This window comes from Jaculus jaculus, chromosome 6, assembly GCF_020740685.1.
Source record: "Jaculus jaculus isolate mJacJac1 chromosome 6, mJacJac1.mat.Y.cur, whole genome shotgun sequence".
NCBI classification, from domain to species: Eukaryota; Metazoa; Chordata; class Mammalia; order Rodentia; family Dipodidae; genus Jaculus; species Jaculus jaculus.
Genome location: NC_059107.1, coordinates 144,654,927 through 144,673,242, shown reverse-complemented (window position 1 = coordinate 144,673,242; position 18,316 = coordinate 144,654,927). Strand labels below are relative to the sequence as shown.

Here is an 18,316-nt window from a genome sequence, read left to right as displayed (position 1 = left end):
AAAAACATATTTTATGTCATAAATTGTGGTGTGGAAAAAAGAATTTCCGTGGATTATTTTCTCCTTTTCCCCCTTTCTTTTTATTTGTTTATTGGTTTTGTTTTTTTCAAGGTAGTGTCTCACCCTAGCCCAGGCTGACTTGGAACTCACTCTGTAGTCCCAGACTGGCCTTGAACTCATGGTGATCCTCCTACCTCTGCCTCCTGAGTGCTGGGATTAAAGGTGTGCACCACCATGCCCAGCTTTTTTCCCCTATTTTATATTAAGGAAATAGGACTATTTTCTTCTATATGGTAAAATATCCATGCATCAAAGAAAAAAACATTATAAGGTATATAGAATATTAACATTATTAAATGAAGGGAAAAGCTTACAAAAGGGATAACTCTAAGGATTGCTGAAGAAACAATGTAATATTTTTCCTAAATATTTAAAAGTACTTAAATATAAATTTAAATGTTCAGACTTACCGTGTAGTCCCACATTGTTGCTCCTCCAAATGTAGACAACACAAAGACGATCACTAAAGCCACCTGAATCTCAGTTACATCCACTCTACAGAGGACAAAGAACATGTGAGGTCTCTGTAAACCAAACTCTTGAACATGAAGGATAATCATATACATATCAAAGATGCAGTGTATATGCATAGGTCTTGCTTGTTTTCAGGTTCCTTCTCATTGAGCTATGGGTTGATGACACTAAGTGGGAAAGAATGGCATGTGCTCACACAAGTGTGAATACTCAGAGGGAAAACTTGTATAACATGTACCAAATTGCTGGTAGTTATCATGCAATTATAGAAGACTTTTATTTTCTACTTTACATACTTGGCTGTGGTTTGAATTTTTAAAAACAATTATGTATTTTTGAAAAAAATCACAATGATTATAATGATACACAAACAACCATATGACTCAGGGCAAATTTTTAAATGCTTCTAAGTTAATTTCACATAAATTAGGCAGAATTCTAAGTTTTCCTTATTAAGTTACTAATAGCTATAATTTTTGGATTTTCACAGACATGTTTTGCCCAATACAGACATGTTTAAATTTCTCTTAAGAAAGCACTGATCATGCCAGGCGTGCTGGTGCATACCTTTAATCCCAGCACGCAGGAGGCAGAGGTAGGTAGGCAGAGGATCTCTGTGAGTTCGAGGCCACCCTGATATTACATAGTAAATTCCAGGTCAGCCTGAGCTAGACTGAAACCCTACCTCAAAAAAATAAAACAAAACAAAGAGAAAAAGAAAAAAGAAAGAAAGAAAGCACTGATCAATCCAGAAGTGGTGGTGCACATGTACACACCTTTAGTTCTAGCACTTGAGAGGCAGAGATAGGAAATCACTGTAAGTTCAATGCCAGCCTGAGACTTTCTTTCTTTCTCTTTTTCTCTCTTTCTCTCTCCTCTTTCTTTCTTCCTTCCCTCCTCCCTTCTTCCCTCTTTCCTCCCTCCCTCCCCTCCCTCTTCCTTTATTTCATAGTAGTATGGACTGAACCTAAGGTCATACACATGATAGGCAAGCGATCTACCACTGAGCAACATATCCAAGTATATTTTTAAATGTAGAACTTAATAAGCAAACTTACTTCCCAAATCTCAATATGCCTGACACATAAGTCTGCCAGTGAGCACAATAAAACATGAACATCCCAATGAAAGAGCAGAAAAACAACCAGTCAGGATGCGTTCCCAGGCGGACAGCAATTGAAGCCCCAATGGCCATAAATACTGAAAGAAACAAGGGTTAAGAATCACTAAAACAAATTTTATTTGAAAAATACCAGAACAGATATATATATATATATATATATATATATATATATATATATATATATACACACACACACATATACATACACACACATATACATACATACATACATACATACATACATACATATATATATTAACTTATTTATTTGAGAACAAGACAGAGAAAGAGGCAGAGAGAGACAGAAAGAGAGAGAAAAATGAATGAGCATGGACACAACAGGACCTCCTGCCACTGCAAACAAACTCCAAATGCATGTAACACTTTGTGCATCTGGCTTTATGTGGGTACTGGGGAATCAAATCAAGGCCATCAAGTTTGCAGGCAAGTGCTTTAATCACTGACCCATCTCTCCAGCTCCTGAAATCTAAATTTCTGTATGACAACTAAAAAAAAAATAACAATAAAAGAACTTTGGGCTGGAGAGATGGCTCAGCAGTTAAAGGCACTTGCTTGCAAAGCCTGATGACTCAGTTTTCCTCTGGAGCTGGTTTGTAGCATCAGGAGGCTCTGGCACACCCATACTCTTTCACTGTCTCTCTCACCATCTCTCTCAAATAAATACTTTTTTTTGGGTAAAGAATGGGTTTTCATATAGATTTAATCACAGGCATGGAGAGGGAGAGAACTGCATAAGAAAAGTACTGTGATCCCAGCTGGTAAGAAAGCTGAGGAGAGAAGATTGCAGTTCAAGGTTCACCTGGGTCACAGAGTGAATTCATAGACAGCCTTGGCAACTTAGTGAGATCCTGTGTCAAATTTAAAAGTAAAAAGATGGTACTGGAGAGGTGGCCCAGCAGTTAAAGAAGTTGCATGCACTTGCTTGCAAATCCTGACATCCTGTGTTCAATTCCCCAGTCGCATGCACTTGCTTGCAAATCCTGACATCCTGTGTTCAATTCCCCAGTCCCCAAGAAGCTAGCTGCATGAAGTAGTGCATGTGTCTGGAGTTTGTTTGCAGTGGCAGTAGGTCCCAGAATGCTCATACCCTGTCTCTTTCTCTCTGCATCCGTGTCTCTTTAAATAAGCAAATAAAAATATTTCATGAAGATTCTAAAAATTATTTTTACTTATTTATTTGCAAGCAGAGAGAGAGAGATAGAAGAGATGCAGAGAGAGAGAGATTGGACATGCAGACAGAATGAGCATGCTAGTGCCTCTAGCTATTGCAAACAAACTCTAGATGTTTGCACCACTTTGTGCATCTGGTTGTACGTGGGTACTAGGGAAATGAACCCAGGTCATTAGGATTTGCACAGAAGCACCTTAACCACACAGCCATTTCTCCAGGTCCAAATAAAAATATTTTTAAAAGCAGTAAGAAGGCCAAGGATGAGCTGGAGAGATTGCTTAGTGGTTAAGTGCTTGCCCGTAAAGCCTAAGGACCCCGATTCGAGGCTTGATTCCCTACGACCCATGTTAGCCTGACGCATAAGGGGTACACATGTCTGGAGTTCGTTTGCAGTGGCTGGAGGCCCTGGCGTGCCCATTCTTTCTCTCTTTCTCTGTCACTGTCAAAATAAATAAATAAAAATAAACAAAAAATTTAAAAAAAGAAGGCGGCCAAGGATACATTTCAGTGGTAGACCACGTCCCAAGCAGGCACAAGTTCCTGAACTCAATCCCTAGTACCATAAACAAACAGAAAAATAGCACCTAATAGTAGGTTACCTTCTTAAGAGAAAGATTTGCAGCTCTGGATCTTGCGTAGCTCATGTTATGGGCAAACATTATAATAGAGAGCAGAGTTGAGGAGGGGAAAAACTGTGAATTCTTAGAGTGGATTCCCCCCACCCCAGAATGGACTTTAATGCCTCTTTCTGTCCTTTTGTGGAGCATTTGGGATCTGGTAGGACATCAGATGCATGAAGGGAGCAGGAAGTTTTGCAAGGCTAATGGTGTGGAGAAGTCATTATAATGAAGCAAAAAACCTATTACCGATCACTTCAATCAGGCACATTGGAGTAGCCTTGCTGGAATATAGGTTTGTGACTGCACTGGCTGCTATGAGGCCACTATGTAGGTTGCCTCTTTCCCTCAGTGTCCATCAAGCCTACTCCATTCCCCACTCAAATTCTTAATCTTAAGAGTTTGAAGAGGTACAAAGATCTATTTCCCCTAACTGCTTGCAGTTGACAATGGACTTCAACCTGGTCTACTGAGGCAAAGGAACTCTCAGGCTGGATGTAGGGAGTGAGAGGCAGGCGCATGCTCTGAAGATGGGACGGGCTAGAATCTCACAATACTGCCATTTTAACACAAAGTGAATTGTTGAACATACTTCTAAAACATGATGTGTAAAACTGCTTCCAAACATATACCTCTACACAAAACGGAACAAACAATTCGGTTCATTTTAGTTTTTATGCTATCATTGCAAAATGAAACTACAGGAAGAAAAAAACATTCTGCTTATTTACCTGTGGAAAGAGAGTCACAGCCATGGTCAAAAAGCTCCCCTAAAGGAGAGCAAGAATTTGTTCTTCTGGCTTGTTTCCCATCAATAGCATCCAGTGACTGGTAGATAAAGAGTCCCAGGGCACATAAAAGGTATGTCCAGTATGGTGCCTACGAATGAATGTAATTAATAGTATAAGTGACAAGAAGCTTCTGTTTACAAATAGAAAACTGAAGCCAGCAGACATACTCTCTTGCTCACATTTTATCCTTCTTCAGATGAGTATTACGTGGAGAAATCAAAGCCGGGCATGGTGGCGCATGCCTTTAATCCCAGCACTCGGGAGGCAGAGGTAGGAGGATTGCCATGAGTTCGAGGCCACCCTGAGACTACAGAGTTAATTCCAGGTCAGCCTGGACCAGAGTGAGACCCTACCTCGAAAAACCAAAAGAAAAAAAAAGAAATCAAATGAATTACCTCTAGTCATCTGGGCAGAGAGGGTCACGGAAGTTTGTCTTATGGAAAACACCATTCAATGGATAAGCTGATCACCAGCTGGGCATGGTGGCACATGCCTTTAATCCCAGCATTTGAGAGGCAGAGATAGGAAGATGGCCATGAGTTTGAGGCTACCCTAAGACTACATAGTGAATTCTAGGTCAGCCTGGGCGAGAGAGAGACTCTACCTCAAAAAAAAAAAAAAAAAAAAAAAAAACACGTGGTGGCGCACGCCTTTAATCCCAGCACTTGGTAGGCAGAGGTAGGAGGATCGTCGTAAGTTCTAGGCGAGACTACATAGTGAATTCCAGGTCAGCCTGGGCTAGAGTGAGACCCTACCTCGAAAATCCAAAAGAAAAAAAAAAAAAAAACCAAAGAAACCCGATCACAATTCCTAGCCACAGCTCTTGTAACTTAATGCTATTCATGTATGGCACTGCCTTTCCCCCCTCTTTATTATTTATTTTTAAGTTATTTGAGAGAACGAGAGAGAAAGAGGCAGTGGTGGGGGATAAGAATGGGTGTGTCAGGTCCTCCAGCCACTGCAAATGAACTCCAGATGCATGTGCCCCCTTGTATATTTGGCTTACATGGGTCCTGGGGAATTGAACTGAAGTCCTTTGGCTATGCAGGCAAGTGCCTTACCCACTAGGCCATCTCTCTACACTAGGCCATCTCTCTAGCTGCATCCCCCCTTTTTAAAAAAAATTATTTGCAAGTAGAAAGAGAGAGCACACATGTGCACGCTCAGGCCTCCAGTGCTGCAAACAAACTCCAGATGCATGGGCCACTTTATGCATCTGGCTTTTTGTGGGTACTGGAGAATTGAATCTGAGTTGTTAGGCTTTGCAGGCAAGTGCCTTAACTGCTGAGCCATCTCTCTAGCCCCCTCTCCTTTTCATGGTAGGGTCTCACTCTAGCCCACACTGACCTGGAACACACTCAAGATGACTCGGCAGCAGAACTGGACAACTGCTGTCACAGGCTGTAGACAGCGGCAACCACCAACTGGCTAGAGGCTACAGCCCTGAGGTAGCAGCATCCAAAAGAGTAAAGCTCAGAGAAGACGGAATCCAGGAGTCTTTAAATGTAGCTCTTCTTCCTAAATGAACAGCTTCTCATAAACTTAAGTCTGTGTGTATTATGAGATGCTTCACTAACCTTAATTCAAGGCATATGGAAGGAAGTTAACCAGAGTTCTGAACTACAACATGTGGCAATTGCCTTTGTTAAAATGAACTCTGGTGGGGCTAGGGAGATGGCGCAGTGGGGAAAGGCACTTGCTTGCAAAGCCTGCTGACCTGGATTCAGTTTCCCAGTCACCCACATAAAGCCAGATAGGCATTCATTTGCAGCAGCATGAGACCCTGGCACATAAGTACGCACGCGAGCATGCGCGCGCGCGCGCGCACACACACACACACAAATAAGTAATTAAAAAAAAAAACCTTGCTTGCTGTAAGAGAAGGTATTCCTTCATAATATTAAAAACCTAATCAAGCCGGGTGTGGTGGTACATACCTTTAATCTCAACATTTGGAAGGCTGAGGTAGGAAGACTGCTGTGAGTTTGAGGCCACCCTGAGAATACACTGTGAATTCCAGGTCAGCCTGGGCTATAGCAAGACTCTACCTTGAAAAACAAAACAAAACACCTAATCAAAAGCCTATGGCTGAGGGGTCATAAATCCTAGGGAGACTATTACTGCTGGTTGGCTAAATGAATACAGTATGCCCACCAAATTACTCTCTAAATACTTATATGTATGCCAACATATTAATGCAACTGTCACTTTTGGTTAGAGAAGCCTTTCTTTTCAGAGGGTGGTGACCACTGAGGAGACTGAGTGCTGAGAAAAAGAGACAGTGAATGTTTAGCACTGAGACATCTCTATCACTTCCTCCAAGGCTCAGGGACCATTGTGGAACAGGTGACACACAGAATGTAAGGGCCAAAGGAAGGGGGAGGAGTGCTTTTTTTTTTTTTTTTTAATTTGAGAGCGACAGACACAGAGAGAAAGACAGATAGAAGGAGAGAGAGAATAGGCGCGCCAGGGCTTCCAGCCTCTGCAAACGAACTCCAGACGCGTGCACCCCCTTGTGTATCTGGCTAACGTGGGACCTGGGGAACCGAGCCTCGAACCGGGCGGGGTCCTTAGGCTTCACAGGCAAGCGCTTAACTGCTAAGCCATCTCTCCAGCCCGGGAGGAGTGCTTTTTAAATACTGTCTTCCAGACACAGAGTGGCTATGGCACTCATGATCTCACAGTGGCTGATAAGACCTGCATAATATGAGGGGAAAAATTATGATATCAAAGTAGAAGATAGATTAAATACACAAACTAGAAGAGAGACTAGCTGGAAAGAAGTGATTCAGGAAATAGGGGAGGGGGACAAAAGAAGGTGGAGGGAGGTTATTATGATTATGGCATATTGTATACATGTATGCAGGTTGTCAATAAAAAGTTAAAAAATAAATAAAATTAACTCTATCAAAAGGAACACTCACAGATCAATTATGTCTCCTGGGTATTCATGAAAATATGTGTGACTGAGCTCACAGTCAGAAAAACAAAGGAAAGACACTACTTAGATACTGAACAGCAACACATCTCTGCTTGCTGCACAAACTTCCTTAACAACTCAGACTTTGCAGTATTAGGTTTCCTGAAAAAAAAAAAGTCTTTGCTCTTCTTATTTATTTATTGAGGTAGGGTCTTGCTCTAGCCCAGGCTAACCTGGAATTCACTATGTAGTCTCAGGGTAGCCTCGAACTCACGGTGATCCTCCCACCTTTGCCTCCTGAGTGCTGGGACTGGCTCTTTTTTAAATGAAAATATTAGACTACATCACCTCCAAGATGTGTTTACACTCTAGATTTATGTAATGTAATTTTTTTGTTTATTTGACAGAGAGAGAATATATAGGTGTGCCAGGGCTTTAGCTGCTACAAACAAGCTCCAGACACATGCGCCACTGTGCATCTGGCTTATGTGGGTCCTAGGGAATCAAACCTTGGCTTTGTAGGCAAGTTCCTTAAGCACTAAGCCATCTTCACTGCCCTGTAATGTGATTTTTAAAAGTATTTTACTTATTTATTTAGTAAGCAGAAAAAGACGGGGGGGGGGGGCGGAGAAAATGGGCACACCAGGGCCTCCAGACGTTGAAAATGAACTCCAGATGCATGCACCACTTTGTGCACCTGGCTTTACATGGGTAATGGGGAATCAAACCCAATTTTTTAGGCTTTGCAGGCAAGTGTCTTAACCCCTGAGTCATCTCTCTAGCCCCAGTAGTATGATTTTTATCTGGCCCTCTTTGATTCTACAATACGGACCCCTCACTGAGCTATAGTGTGCATTGTGGTTTTGAAAATCTGCATAGGACCAAAATACATAGACAATGAAATTCAACTGAAGACCTAACTTTTCCCCATGAAGTAACAGGTGCCAGCAACAGCTTCCAAGGAAAGAAGACAAGCTCCAGGTTTTCTGGCACAGTGGCTAGGAGTGTGGTTGTTGGACTCAATTTGCACCAGGTTCTTGCCATGTCACTTACTGACTAAATAACTTAGACAAGCTACATAGCTTTTCAGTGCCTTAGTCTCTGAATGGAAAAAAAATAAAACCCAAAACACAGTATAATTATTGTACCTATCTCATTGTATGAACCTGGTGAATTGTTATAACTTTCTTATAAAAGTATCTGTGACTAAAAGGAGTTCAGCTGACATTAACTGTTGCTATTCTATTACTGAGGGTCAGTAATACAAGATGATTTTAGGAGACACATGGGTGAATTGTTTGGCTTAGTATCTGTGTGTTTATTTTAATGTATTTTGGAAATTTTTGATGTATTTTGAAAAATTCTCTAATACAGCATAGCTTATGATTTTATGTATATTAAGGCTTATGATAAATCCAAGTTTTTAAGTCTCAGTTTAAAGTTGGTATAGAGGAAAACAGTAAATAAAATCTAGTTGTATTTAGTAACTTTTCTTGCTACTGTGACAAAATATCTGATCAAAGCAACTTAAGGAAGGGTTTATTCTGGCTCACAGACTGAGGAGCCCATCCATCATGGCAGAAGGTGTGGCATTGGAGCATGAGGCTTATGGGCACGTTGCATCCACAGTCAGGAAGCAGAGACAGAGAGGAATGACCGTGCTTTTTGTCATCCCTGCCTCCTTTCTGAAGAGGGCCCTCCTCATCGGGGTCAAAGGATTTCCCTGTGGGAGTTGTGAGTTATGCTTTGTGGGAGTAGCAGTCAGTTGTTGGGGAGAGGCAGTGCCTCTGGGCATGATGTCCCAACTTGCGGCTCTAACAATCTTTCCACCCTCTCTTCTGCAAATTCCCTGAGCCGTGTTGGGTGTGTTTTAAGTCTACTTCAGTGATGAGCTCTTAGGAGCCTCTGGGTCTCTGACAAAAGTCTTTGCCAGAAAACCTCCAGGCTAGTTCTCAGTAGAGTCCTTGTTCCTGTCTGAAACCTCATGACTGAGCCTACGCTGCTTGTATTGCTCTAAGAATTCTGGTTTTCCAAACTCCCTCCAGAATGTTCCATGAAGCTCTGCTTACTGCATCCTAGGGCTTCTCTAGCCTGCACCTCCAAACTCTTCCACATTCACCTCACAAACGTGTTCCAAACCACATGATTAGTAATCATTTACAACAGTAACAGCCTCGCTCCTCAGTACTAATGTTCTATATTAGTTCTAACCCCTATATGGCTCTGACCCACACTGTGTGAGATATGATGAGGGAGCCTATGACTGGCAGGGCACTTCATTGTTTGCAGAGGGAGGCGCCAACCTGTGGCTTGGCAAGGCCCAGAGCTTTCTGGTGGTCAGGAAAGGGAAGAACATTCTCTGACAAGCCAAGCAGGATAGCCCCAAGGGCTTGCTGGCTTCAGCCAGGACCTCTGGCTCCAGCAATTAAGACAGCACCTTCATTTTTATGATATAAGGTAGGTTATAAGCTGAGGAAAAGGGAACCAGACATCTCCTCTGAATACAGTTAACCAGCACTCTGGGACCAAAGGGCTTTCTCATGACCTGAGGAGTTCCTACTTTGACAGGGGCCTTTATTTTTCTTCCCAGTGAGTAAGTTCTGAGTTTTCTTACTTCTTTAGTACTCACCAGAGTTCTAGTTGAAAATGTCAGCCTTTAACTTTGCTAATGGGAACAGAAGAGTGAGGGGATGAAGAGAACTCTCATCCCCCTCTATCATCAGCATCAACAGTACTGCATGTCCTCACTACCTGTTCTGCTCTTTTTTTCTTTTTGAGGAAGGGTCTTGCTCTAGCCCAGGCTAACCTGGAATTCACTATGTAGACTCAGGCTGGCCTTGAACTCATGATACTCCTATGTCTACTTCGCAAGTGCACCACAGTGCCTGGCTCTTGTTCTGGTCTTTAAAAAAAAAATTATTTATTTATTTATTTATTTATTTGAAACAGAGGCAGATAGAGAGAGAGAGAGAGAATGGGTGCACAAGGGCCTCCCACCACTGCAAATGAACTCCAGATGCATGTGCCACTTTGTGCATCTGTTTTACATGGGTACTGGTGAACTGAACTCAGGCCACCAGGCTTTGCAAACAAGTGAGCCTTCTCTCCAGCCCTCTGTTCTGTTATTTAACTTCACAAAACCCAACAGGTTTGAAGCTCATGCTCCAGTACAATGGACCAAGTAGGACTTATGGTTCTTTCTTTGTAACTCAATACCATGCTTCATCAATACTTGACCCAGGACTTGACGGGAGAAATAGCTTATGTCTTAGAAATTAAGTATGGTAAAGCCACAGGCACCCAAGGGAGGAGCCACAAAAGAAAGCTACCTTCACATGACCTGAAAGGCTCCCTCTACACATGGTTGGATGTAGAGTGAGCCCAGGAGGCATCTCAGCTGAGAGTTTATGAAAGTATTTGCTCCCAAGTCCCTTCAAGTGCCTCCTTAAATTTCAAGACCTTAGCTCCCGTCATTCTACACTTTATCCTGCTTCTAAAACATTGATTTTCTGGCAGATGAGGACATATATTTTCTTTTAATAAGAAAGGTAACTCCCTTACAAGACTCCTGCCTTAATAAATGATGGTAAACAAATTCCTGAGCTGGCTTAAAAAAAAAAAAAGAATAGTGATAAAAGGAAATATTAGATCTCAAAGAAACAATACCTACCTTAAAAATCTAAGCAGGAATCTGTATATATTATTGTCTTTTATCATTTCCCCAATCAAAAAAAAATCTTTATTAGTAGTACAAAAGCAGATATAATCACAGTTATTTGACTTCCTGGAATAATGTTATAAATAAGAGAAAGCATTTAGTCAATTTTGACCTGGGCAAGCTTGGCACCCAGCTGCTATAGACAAGCTCTTGAGAGAGTACCAACATGCGTGTGCGCATAGATTGAGAAGAAAGACCAAAACGTCCAAAAAATAAAGAGAATGGAGTCAGTATACACTAGCTAAAAATGCATGTGTGGAGTGTTCTGTGATTGAATATTCCTGTAATAGGAGCTCCCTACTTCCTGTTGTCTTTCTGCCTCTCCCCATACCATTGGCTGAGGAGAAACCCCACTTAAATGTTAAAGTGATAAACCTTGCTTGAGACTCCCAGAACCCAGATGGCCTTGACAACACTTTTCTTTACTAGCAACCTACAGAAGACTGAAGTCCACTGTGATGAACACATAGTCCTGTCTAGACAAGACTGTCTGCCCGCAGCCTTGCCTCGCTGCCCTCTGGCCTTCTTCATAGAAATCAAATCCTTGCACCCTTGAGCAGGAAAGACAGAACTTTGAGGAACTAGCCCCCAGATTTTCTTCAGGGCTAGCTTTGTAGAAACCAGATTTTTTTTCCTGCCAATTGCACACTTTTGAATACTGGTGTCCCAAAAGCCAGCAGCAAGAATATGGGATGCTGGTGATCCTGCTTGGCTAAGCAAGAGCCAGGGTTGAATTACCCCGAGGTTATCTGTGTTTGAATGTGTGTGTGTGTGTGTAATGTGCAATTGCACTGTTATTTCATTCATGCCATAATTTAGGAAATACTAAGGTTTTTTTTTTCTTTTTCCTATAAAGAATGGTGAGCAACCTCTGCCTGAATCAAGTTCAAGGATAGCCTGCGTTAATGTAGCAAGGCCCTCTCACAATAAAAAATAAAATAAAAGAGGAGTGGTCTAGAGATACAGTTCAGTGGTAGACCTCTTGCCTAGCATGTGCAAGATCCTGGGTTCAATCCCCAGTACTACCCAAACCAAAATTATAATAGTTTGTTACTATTGACACAGACATATAATCAGCATTATAAACTATATGAACAGATAAAGCCAGCTACTAGCTCCAGGGATCCTCTTGGCTCAGCTTCCTCAGCACTGGGATTATAGGGGTACACTGCTTTGCTCAGCCTTTTAAGTAGGCTCTGAGGATCCAATTTCAGGTCCTCATGCACACTTGTGTGGCAAGCCATCTCCCCAGCTCTAATAACAATACATATATATTTTTTTTTTCGAGAGAGGGTCTTGCTCTAGCAGAGGCTGACCTGGAACTCATTATGTAGTCTCAGGGTGGCCTCAAACTCATGGCAATCTACCTCTGCCTCCCAAGTGCTGGGATTAAAGGCGTGCACCACCACGTCCGGCTATAACAGCATATTTTTAATGTGTTGAGAAGTAGTTTTAATTTGTTGAGCAAACTATGGTGTTCAACATTTATCTGCATACATCATTTTCTCCTCAGTGCCTCCTTGTAAAATCGGTCTGGCAGGTATTATTTCCTATTTTCAACATGAGAAAACAGATCCGCTTGGTCTGTTGTGGCAGAGGTGGATGAGAAGCCAAGTCCTTTAATAGCAAGTCAGCGATCTTTTCATCCTGATGCCCTGTGCCTGGGAATGCTAGAAACAGGGATGGAAAGCTAAGGCCTGAAACCACTTACTTTAAACACACACACACACACACACACACACACACACACACACACATATATATATATGAAATATATATATATATATATATATATATATATATATATATATGATATCAATATCATATAGATGTAGGTCCCATTAAGCATATTTTTGATGTTTGCATGGGTGCAGGGTATGAAATATTTCCATTGTATTCCTGTTACCCAGCCTCAGCTCTCAGTTTTCTGCAGGCTCTCCTCTCAAATGTCGTTACAAAGGGTAAAGAAAAGAAAGCAATGCCGACAAATGTGCCATGCAATACCCAAAGTATTTACTCCTCTTTGGGCAGACATAATGAGAACTGATAAAATAAAGAAAGCTTTTATGACCCTCTGGGTTTCAATGCCTATAAGGATTATTGTCTTTCCAGTCCCCTAGTTTGTTTTTGATAAGTCAGTGAAACAAAGAGGAAGTGACTTCCTAAAAGTAGCTTATCTTTTATCAGTAACAACCAGTCATAGATTATAAGTGTCCAAAGGGCATCTTGGGCTTGTCCAACTGGCCACACCAAAGGCAGGCTGCAGAATGAAGTGTTCAGTCTTCAGTGTGCAAAGTAAGGACTACTGGTCCATCAGGCACACACGTCTGCGCGGATGGTGATGTGAACCGGCTGATGACCTTGACAGCCCCTCCGCTGCCCGGCCCAGGACAATCCGGACGGTCACGGGACTAGGACAGTGGCCCCTCCGAGGCCGGGGAAGGGGGGACTATTGCTTCTAGGGACCTGAGGCTGACCAGGCTTGGGGCGGGGGAGGCCGCACTTTGCGGAGCGGGTGAGCAAGTGAGTCCTACCTCCTCGGTGACCGTGGGGCAGTAGGAGATGAGCAGGAGCGTGGTGAGCAGGTTGATGGCGAGGCCGACGAGGGTGATGGTGTTGGGGGCCAGCCAGAGCGGGATCCACTGGAGCAGCCAGGTCCAGTAGAGCTGCAGCGGCGGCTCGAGCAGGGACACGCCCGCCGAGTTGTAGCGGTGGTCCTCCAGCCGCCGTAGCTGCGCCGCGCTCAGCGGCTCGCCCAGCGCCTTCAGCCAGCGAGGCCCCGGCCTGGGCCCGGCGCCCGCCGCCATGGCCGCCCAGCGGGCCCGCGGCGACCCGGCACAGCCCAGCCCGCGGCCCGCGCGGGGGGGCGGGGAGAGCGGAGCGAGGGCGAGGCGCCCGGGGCCTGCCTCGCCCGCCGAGAAGACCAGAGCAGCCAGGGGACGCGGCGGGGCGGGCTGAGGGCGGGGCTTCGCGAGTGGGCGTGGCCTCGTGGGAGGGGCGGGACTTCTGGGTCTTCAGGAGGGGCCGGGCTGGGGGCGCCGCGAGGGTCGCACTGGCGGGCGCTTTCTCAAGCTTGGCCACTCAATTAGAACCCGCCCGCCCACTGTAATATACATATATACATATATATATATATATATATATATATATTTAAATTTATTTATTTATTTGAGAGAGGGGGGCAGATAGAGAGAATGTACACTCAAAAGAACTCCAGACGCACACGCCACCCTGTGCAGCTGGCTTATGTGGGTTCTGGAGAATGGAACCTGGGTCCTTAGGCTTTGCAGCCATACGCCTTAACCACTAAGATGTCTCTTCGGCCCCTGTAGCATTTCTTACTCGATTGCTTTCCCCAAGGGCTTTGTGCACTTGACTCGAAGGTCTAATTTCTTCTCCCATGCCTCTGCCCACGTTCTGGTGACAGACCCCTCGCTAGTCTAGACAGCTGGCAGAGCTGAGTCCTGCTTTGTGGTGGTAGACACAACTGTGTTCTGATGTGGCTCTGCCCTCTGCCCTTTGGCTAACCACTTCCAAGAAGATGATGTTGCAGATCTTGGCCCACCAGCAGGATGGTCCCTTCTGTCCTGCTTGCTAAACACCATGCTCTCTTCCAGCATGCCGGGAAGCTACCCCTGCCCCATCACCATCCATGTATTAGCTTCAGAAACCGTTACTATCAAACAGGGTGGCTAACTGTTTGAAACCAATGCTTGTTTTTCAGACCACTTGACCCACAGCGATTGATATTTTTAGACATGCCCTTCCTTGGGAAACAGGGCAGGAGTCCAGGCCTGACCTCCCTCTCTGCACCACAGAGCAGGCAGCCTGCCACACCATGGAAGATCATCAGCCCCTTACCTCACAATGCACCCACTTGGACAGGGGACGTCCTGTCATAAACATGTTTATTGCCTAACCAGAGATAGGTCTGCCACTTGTTGCTGATCGGCACTTTCGAAGGCACAACAAGAGGAGCTATGAAACTACTTTCAGATACTTGTATTGGGCAACGTGGATCCGCAGATGAGTTTTGCATTACAGTGTTTCAGAGCAGAGGTTAGCAAACTGCTGCCCGCAGGCAGAACAGACCTCGAACCTTCTGTTTTCCTCCAGTCTACTGGGGAAGTATGGTTTTTAGATTTTAAATAACTGTAAAATAAAAAGATCAAAAGAGTAATACTTCATGAATTTTGGATTTATGAAATTTAAATTTCATCTCTGTGAATAAAGCCAACTTTGTTCCAGTATGTTCCAGAAATTATATGAGATTATATGGCTTGCAAAGTCTATTTACTACTTGACCCTTCACAGAAAAGTTTGGCAGCCCCTACCTTAGAGAAATATGGGGGTATGTAGACCAAACCATGCATTGTATATATTTCTCCTAAATTTTTTTGTGATATTTGGCATTGAACCTATCATCTGATACTCTACCACTAAGCTATATCCCCAGTGTTCCTTTACTTTGTGAGATAGGGTCTTGCTAAGTTGCCCAGACTGGCCTCAAGCCTGTGATCTCCTTGCCTCAGATTCCCCAGTATCTGGGACTGTAGGCATGCACCACTAACCTTGGCCTTTCTTAACTTTTTTTTTTTTTTAATTTTTTATTTTTTTATTTGAGAGCGTCAGACACAGAGAGAAAGGCAGATAGAGGGAGAGAGAGAGAGAATGGGCGCGCCAGGGCTTCCAGCCTCTGCAAACGAACTCCAGATGCGTGCGCCCCCTTGTGCATCTGGCTAACGTGGGACCTGGGGAACCGAGCCTCGAACCGAGGTCCTTAGGCTTCACAGGCAAGCGCTTAACCGCTAAGCCATCTCTCCAGCCCCTTTCTTAACTTTTAATGTGAAAAGTTATATAGATGCAAGAAAGGAACTAGCATACTAAGAGATTCACTTGTAACTAAGTTGAATTTACATCTGGTAAAAGTGGAGATACCTACTTTTTTAAAAGATTTTTTTTTTTTTTTTTTTACAGCTGGGTATGGTGGTGAACACCTTTAATCCCAGCACTCAGGAGAGGGAGACAGAGGTAGGAGGATTACAGTGAGTTTGAGGCCACTTTAAGACTACATAGTGAATTCTAGGCCAGCTTGGGCTAGAGCAAGATTCTACCTCTAAAAAAAGTTTCCTTAGGCATACGCATATATTTTGAGTTCTAAAAAAAAAATTCCAAAACCAATATGGACTTCCGGTCCCAAGCATTTTAGATAGGGATTTTTGTCAAAATGAACAGACCAGCTCCTGGATATCATGTAGGTTTTATGTGCAACAATCAAATCTTTTTTCTTTTTACTTTTTTTGGTTTTCAGAGGTAGAGTCTCACTCTGGCCCAAGCCCAAGCTGACCTGGAATTAATTATGTAGTCTCAGGATGGCCTTGAACTCATGGCACTCCTCCTACCTCTGCCTCTTGAGTGCTGGGATTAAAGGCATGAGCCACCATGCCTGGCTAACAATCAAATCTTAATCCTACACGAAGAGTTATGCACCAAAATAACAGTAGGAGGAACAATTTCTAGTGTTTGTTTTCTAGCATATTTTTTTTTCTCAAAAGAGAAAGGACATCTTGCTTTAGGTATTGGTTTTACTATAGTTCTTTGTAACTTGTACTCACATTTAAAATTTTCTCTAACAATCTTCACATGTAGGCCATCTTCCCCTCAAAATATTATAGAGTTGCATGCAGCCAGTTAGATACAGCTATGTGTGAAATAACCACTTTAAAACCCACTGATTGGGGCTGGCTTAGTGGTTAAGGTGTTAGCCTGCAAAGCCAAAGGACCTAGGTTAGATTCCCCAGAACCCATGTTAGCCAGATGCACAAGGGGGATACATGCATCTGGAGTTCATTTGCAGTGGCTAGAGGACCTGGCATGCCCATTCCCTCTCTCTCTCTCCCCATCTTTCTCTGTCAAATAAATAAATAATATTTTTCAAAGAGCAACAATTTCCATTGGTTTGGAAAAAGGTATGGTTTCAATCAGTAAATTACCTGGGCTCCAGCCTGATCATCACATCTCATATGTACATATCAAATTATCACACTGTGTCTAGTAAATATGGACAATTCATATAAGATGATTTTTTTTAAAAAAAAGATATCACCTGGCTAGAATTAACACTGTCATTTGTATTAAAGTGTTCACAATTATGAGCCTTTGAGCTACAGGCTGGAGTATTTATGATTGAAGTCAATGGTATAAATACTTGCTTTTATTTCACTTACTTGGATGCATATCTTTATAGTTTTAAACTTTGAGATCCTAAAGTTCAATTTTATTTTTATTTTTAGTTTTGGTTTTTCAAGGTAGAGTTTCACTCTAGCCCAGACTGACCTGGAATTCACTATGTAGTCTCAGGGTTGCCTTGAACTCACAGTGATCCTCCAATCTCTGCTTCCTGAGTGCTGGGATTAAAAGCATGCACCACCATGCCTGGCCTCTAAAGTTCAATTTTATTATTAGACTATGGTATATGATTAGATCTGTAATGTTTAATAACAAATCAACTAAAACCTTTGCACTCTGCTCTGAAAATGTCTAATTTCCTATTCAAGATCAGAAAAAAAATTTCACAATAGAATCCCAGAGATGTGGTAATTGTACTTTTTATCTGAAATTGCAAAAGCAATTGAGGGTTAAGAAAACTGCTCTCCTCTGGAGACACACTTCTTAGCACTAAATCTTGTTAACATCCTTTGGTCATTTTATTTTTTTAAATTTATTTATTTATTTTTGCTTGTTTGTTTGTTTGTTTGTTTTTCAAGGTAAGGACTCATTCTAGCCCAGTCTGACCTGGAATTCACTATGGAGTCTCAGGGTGGCCTCAAACTCATGGCGATCCTCCTACCTCTACCTCCCGAGTGCTGGGATTAAAGGTATTCGCCACCATGCTCGGCTCACTTTTGGTCATTTTTTAAAAAATTTATTATCCTTTTCTGAGTTCATAGCATACTGCTTTGAAATGTTTTTCATGGTATGATTTGAGGAACATCAGAGGGAAGCCCCTTTTTCAAAAGGCCCCTTTTGTCAGTAACGTGGGTTGCCTAAAATCCATAGTAAGCTCTTACTGTTTGTGCCTTAGGGGTTTTAGGAGTAACAGATGAAATCATGTTTGGATGTTAAGTTAGGACATTATCTGGAATATCAGAGAAGGATGTTATGACTTGAATTTGTAATGTTCCCCCACAGACTCATTATTCTCATGACTCAAGCTGGCACTTGGTCCCCAGCTGGTGGTACTGTTTTGGGAGAAGTTGGGAGCTTTTGGGATGTGTGGCCTAACTAATAGGAGGGCACTTCTGCAGGCGGACACCAAAGCTATGATGCACTTCTGGGTCCAGCCAAAGCAATTTGCTTCCTGTTCACCAATATATGAGGAGCATCTGTGACCTGCAGCCATGAAATCATGAGCCCAAATC

The 18,316-nt window shown here is 42.9% G+C and overlaps 1 protein-coding gene across 2 annotated transcripts in view; it reads right to left on the bottom strand.

Annotated features, from left to right (window-relative positions):
• The window catches only part of Chpt1 (choline phosphotransferase 1), a 28,851-nt gene extending 15,149 nt beyond the window's left edge, over positions 1 to 13,702 (bottom strand). For both annotated transcript variants that reach the window (XM_004650554.2, XR_006637780.1), the window contains exons 1-4: positions 13,430 to 13,702; positions 4,198 to 4,345; positions 1,593 to 1,734; positions 471 to 555 (exon numbers count right to left, since the gene is read on the bottom strand). In XM_004650554.2, coding sequence (XP_004650611.2) covers positions 471 to 555; positions 1,593 to 1,734; positions 4,198 to 4,345; positions 13,430 to 13,702 — 648 coding nt within the window. The remainder of the gene's footprint in view (positions 1 to 470; positions 556 to 1,592; positions 1,735 to 4,197; positions 4,346 to 13,429) is intronic.
• Between the last annotated feature and the right edge of the window lie 4,614 nt (positions 13,703 to 18,316).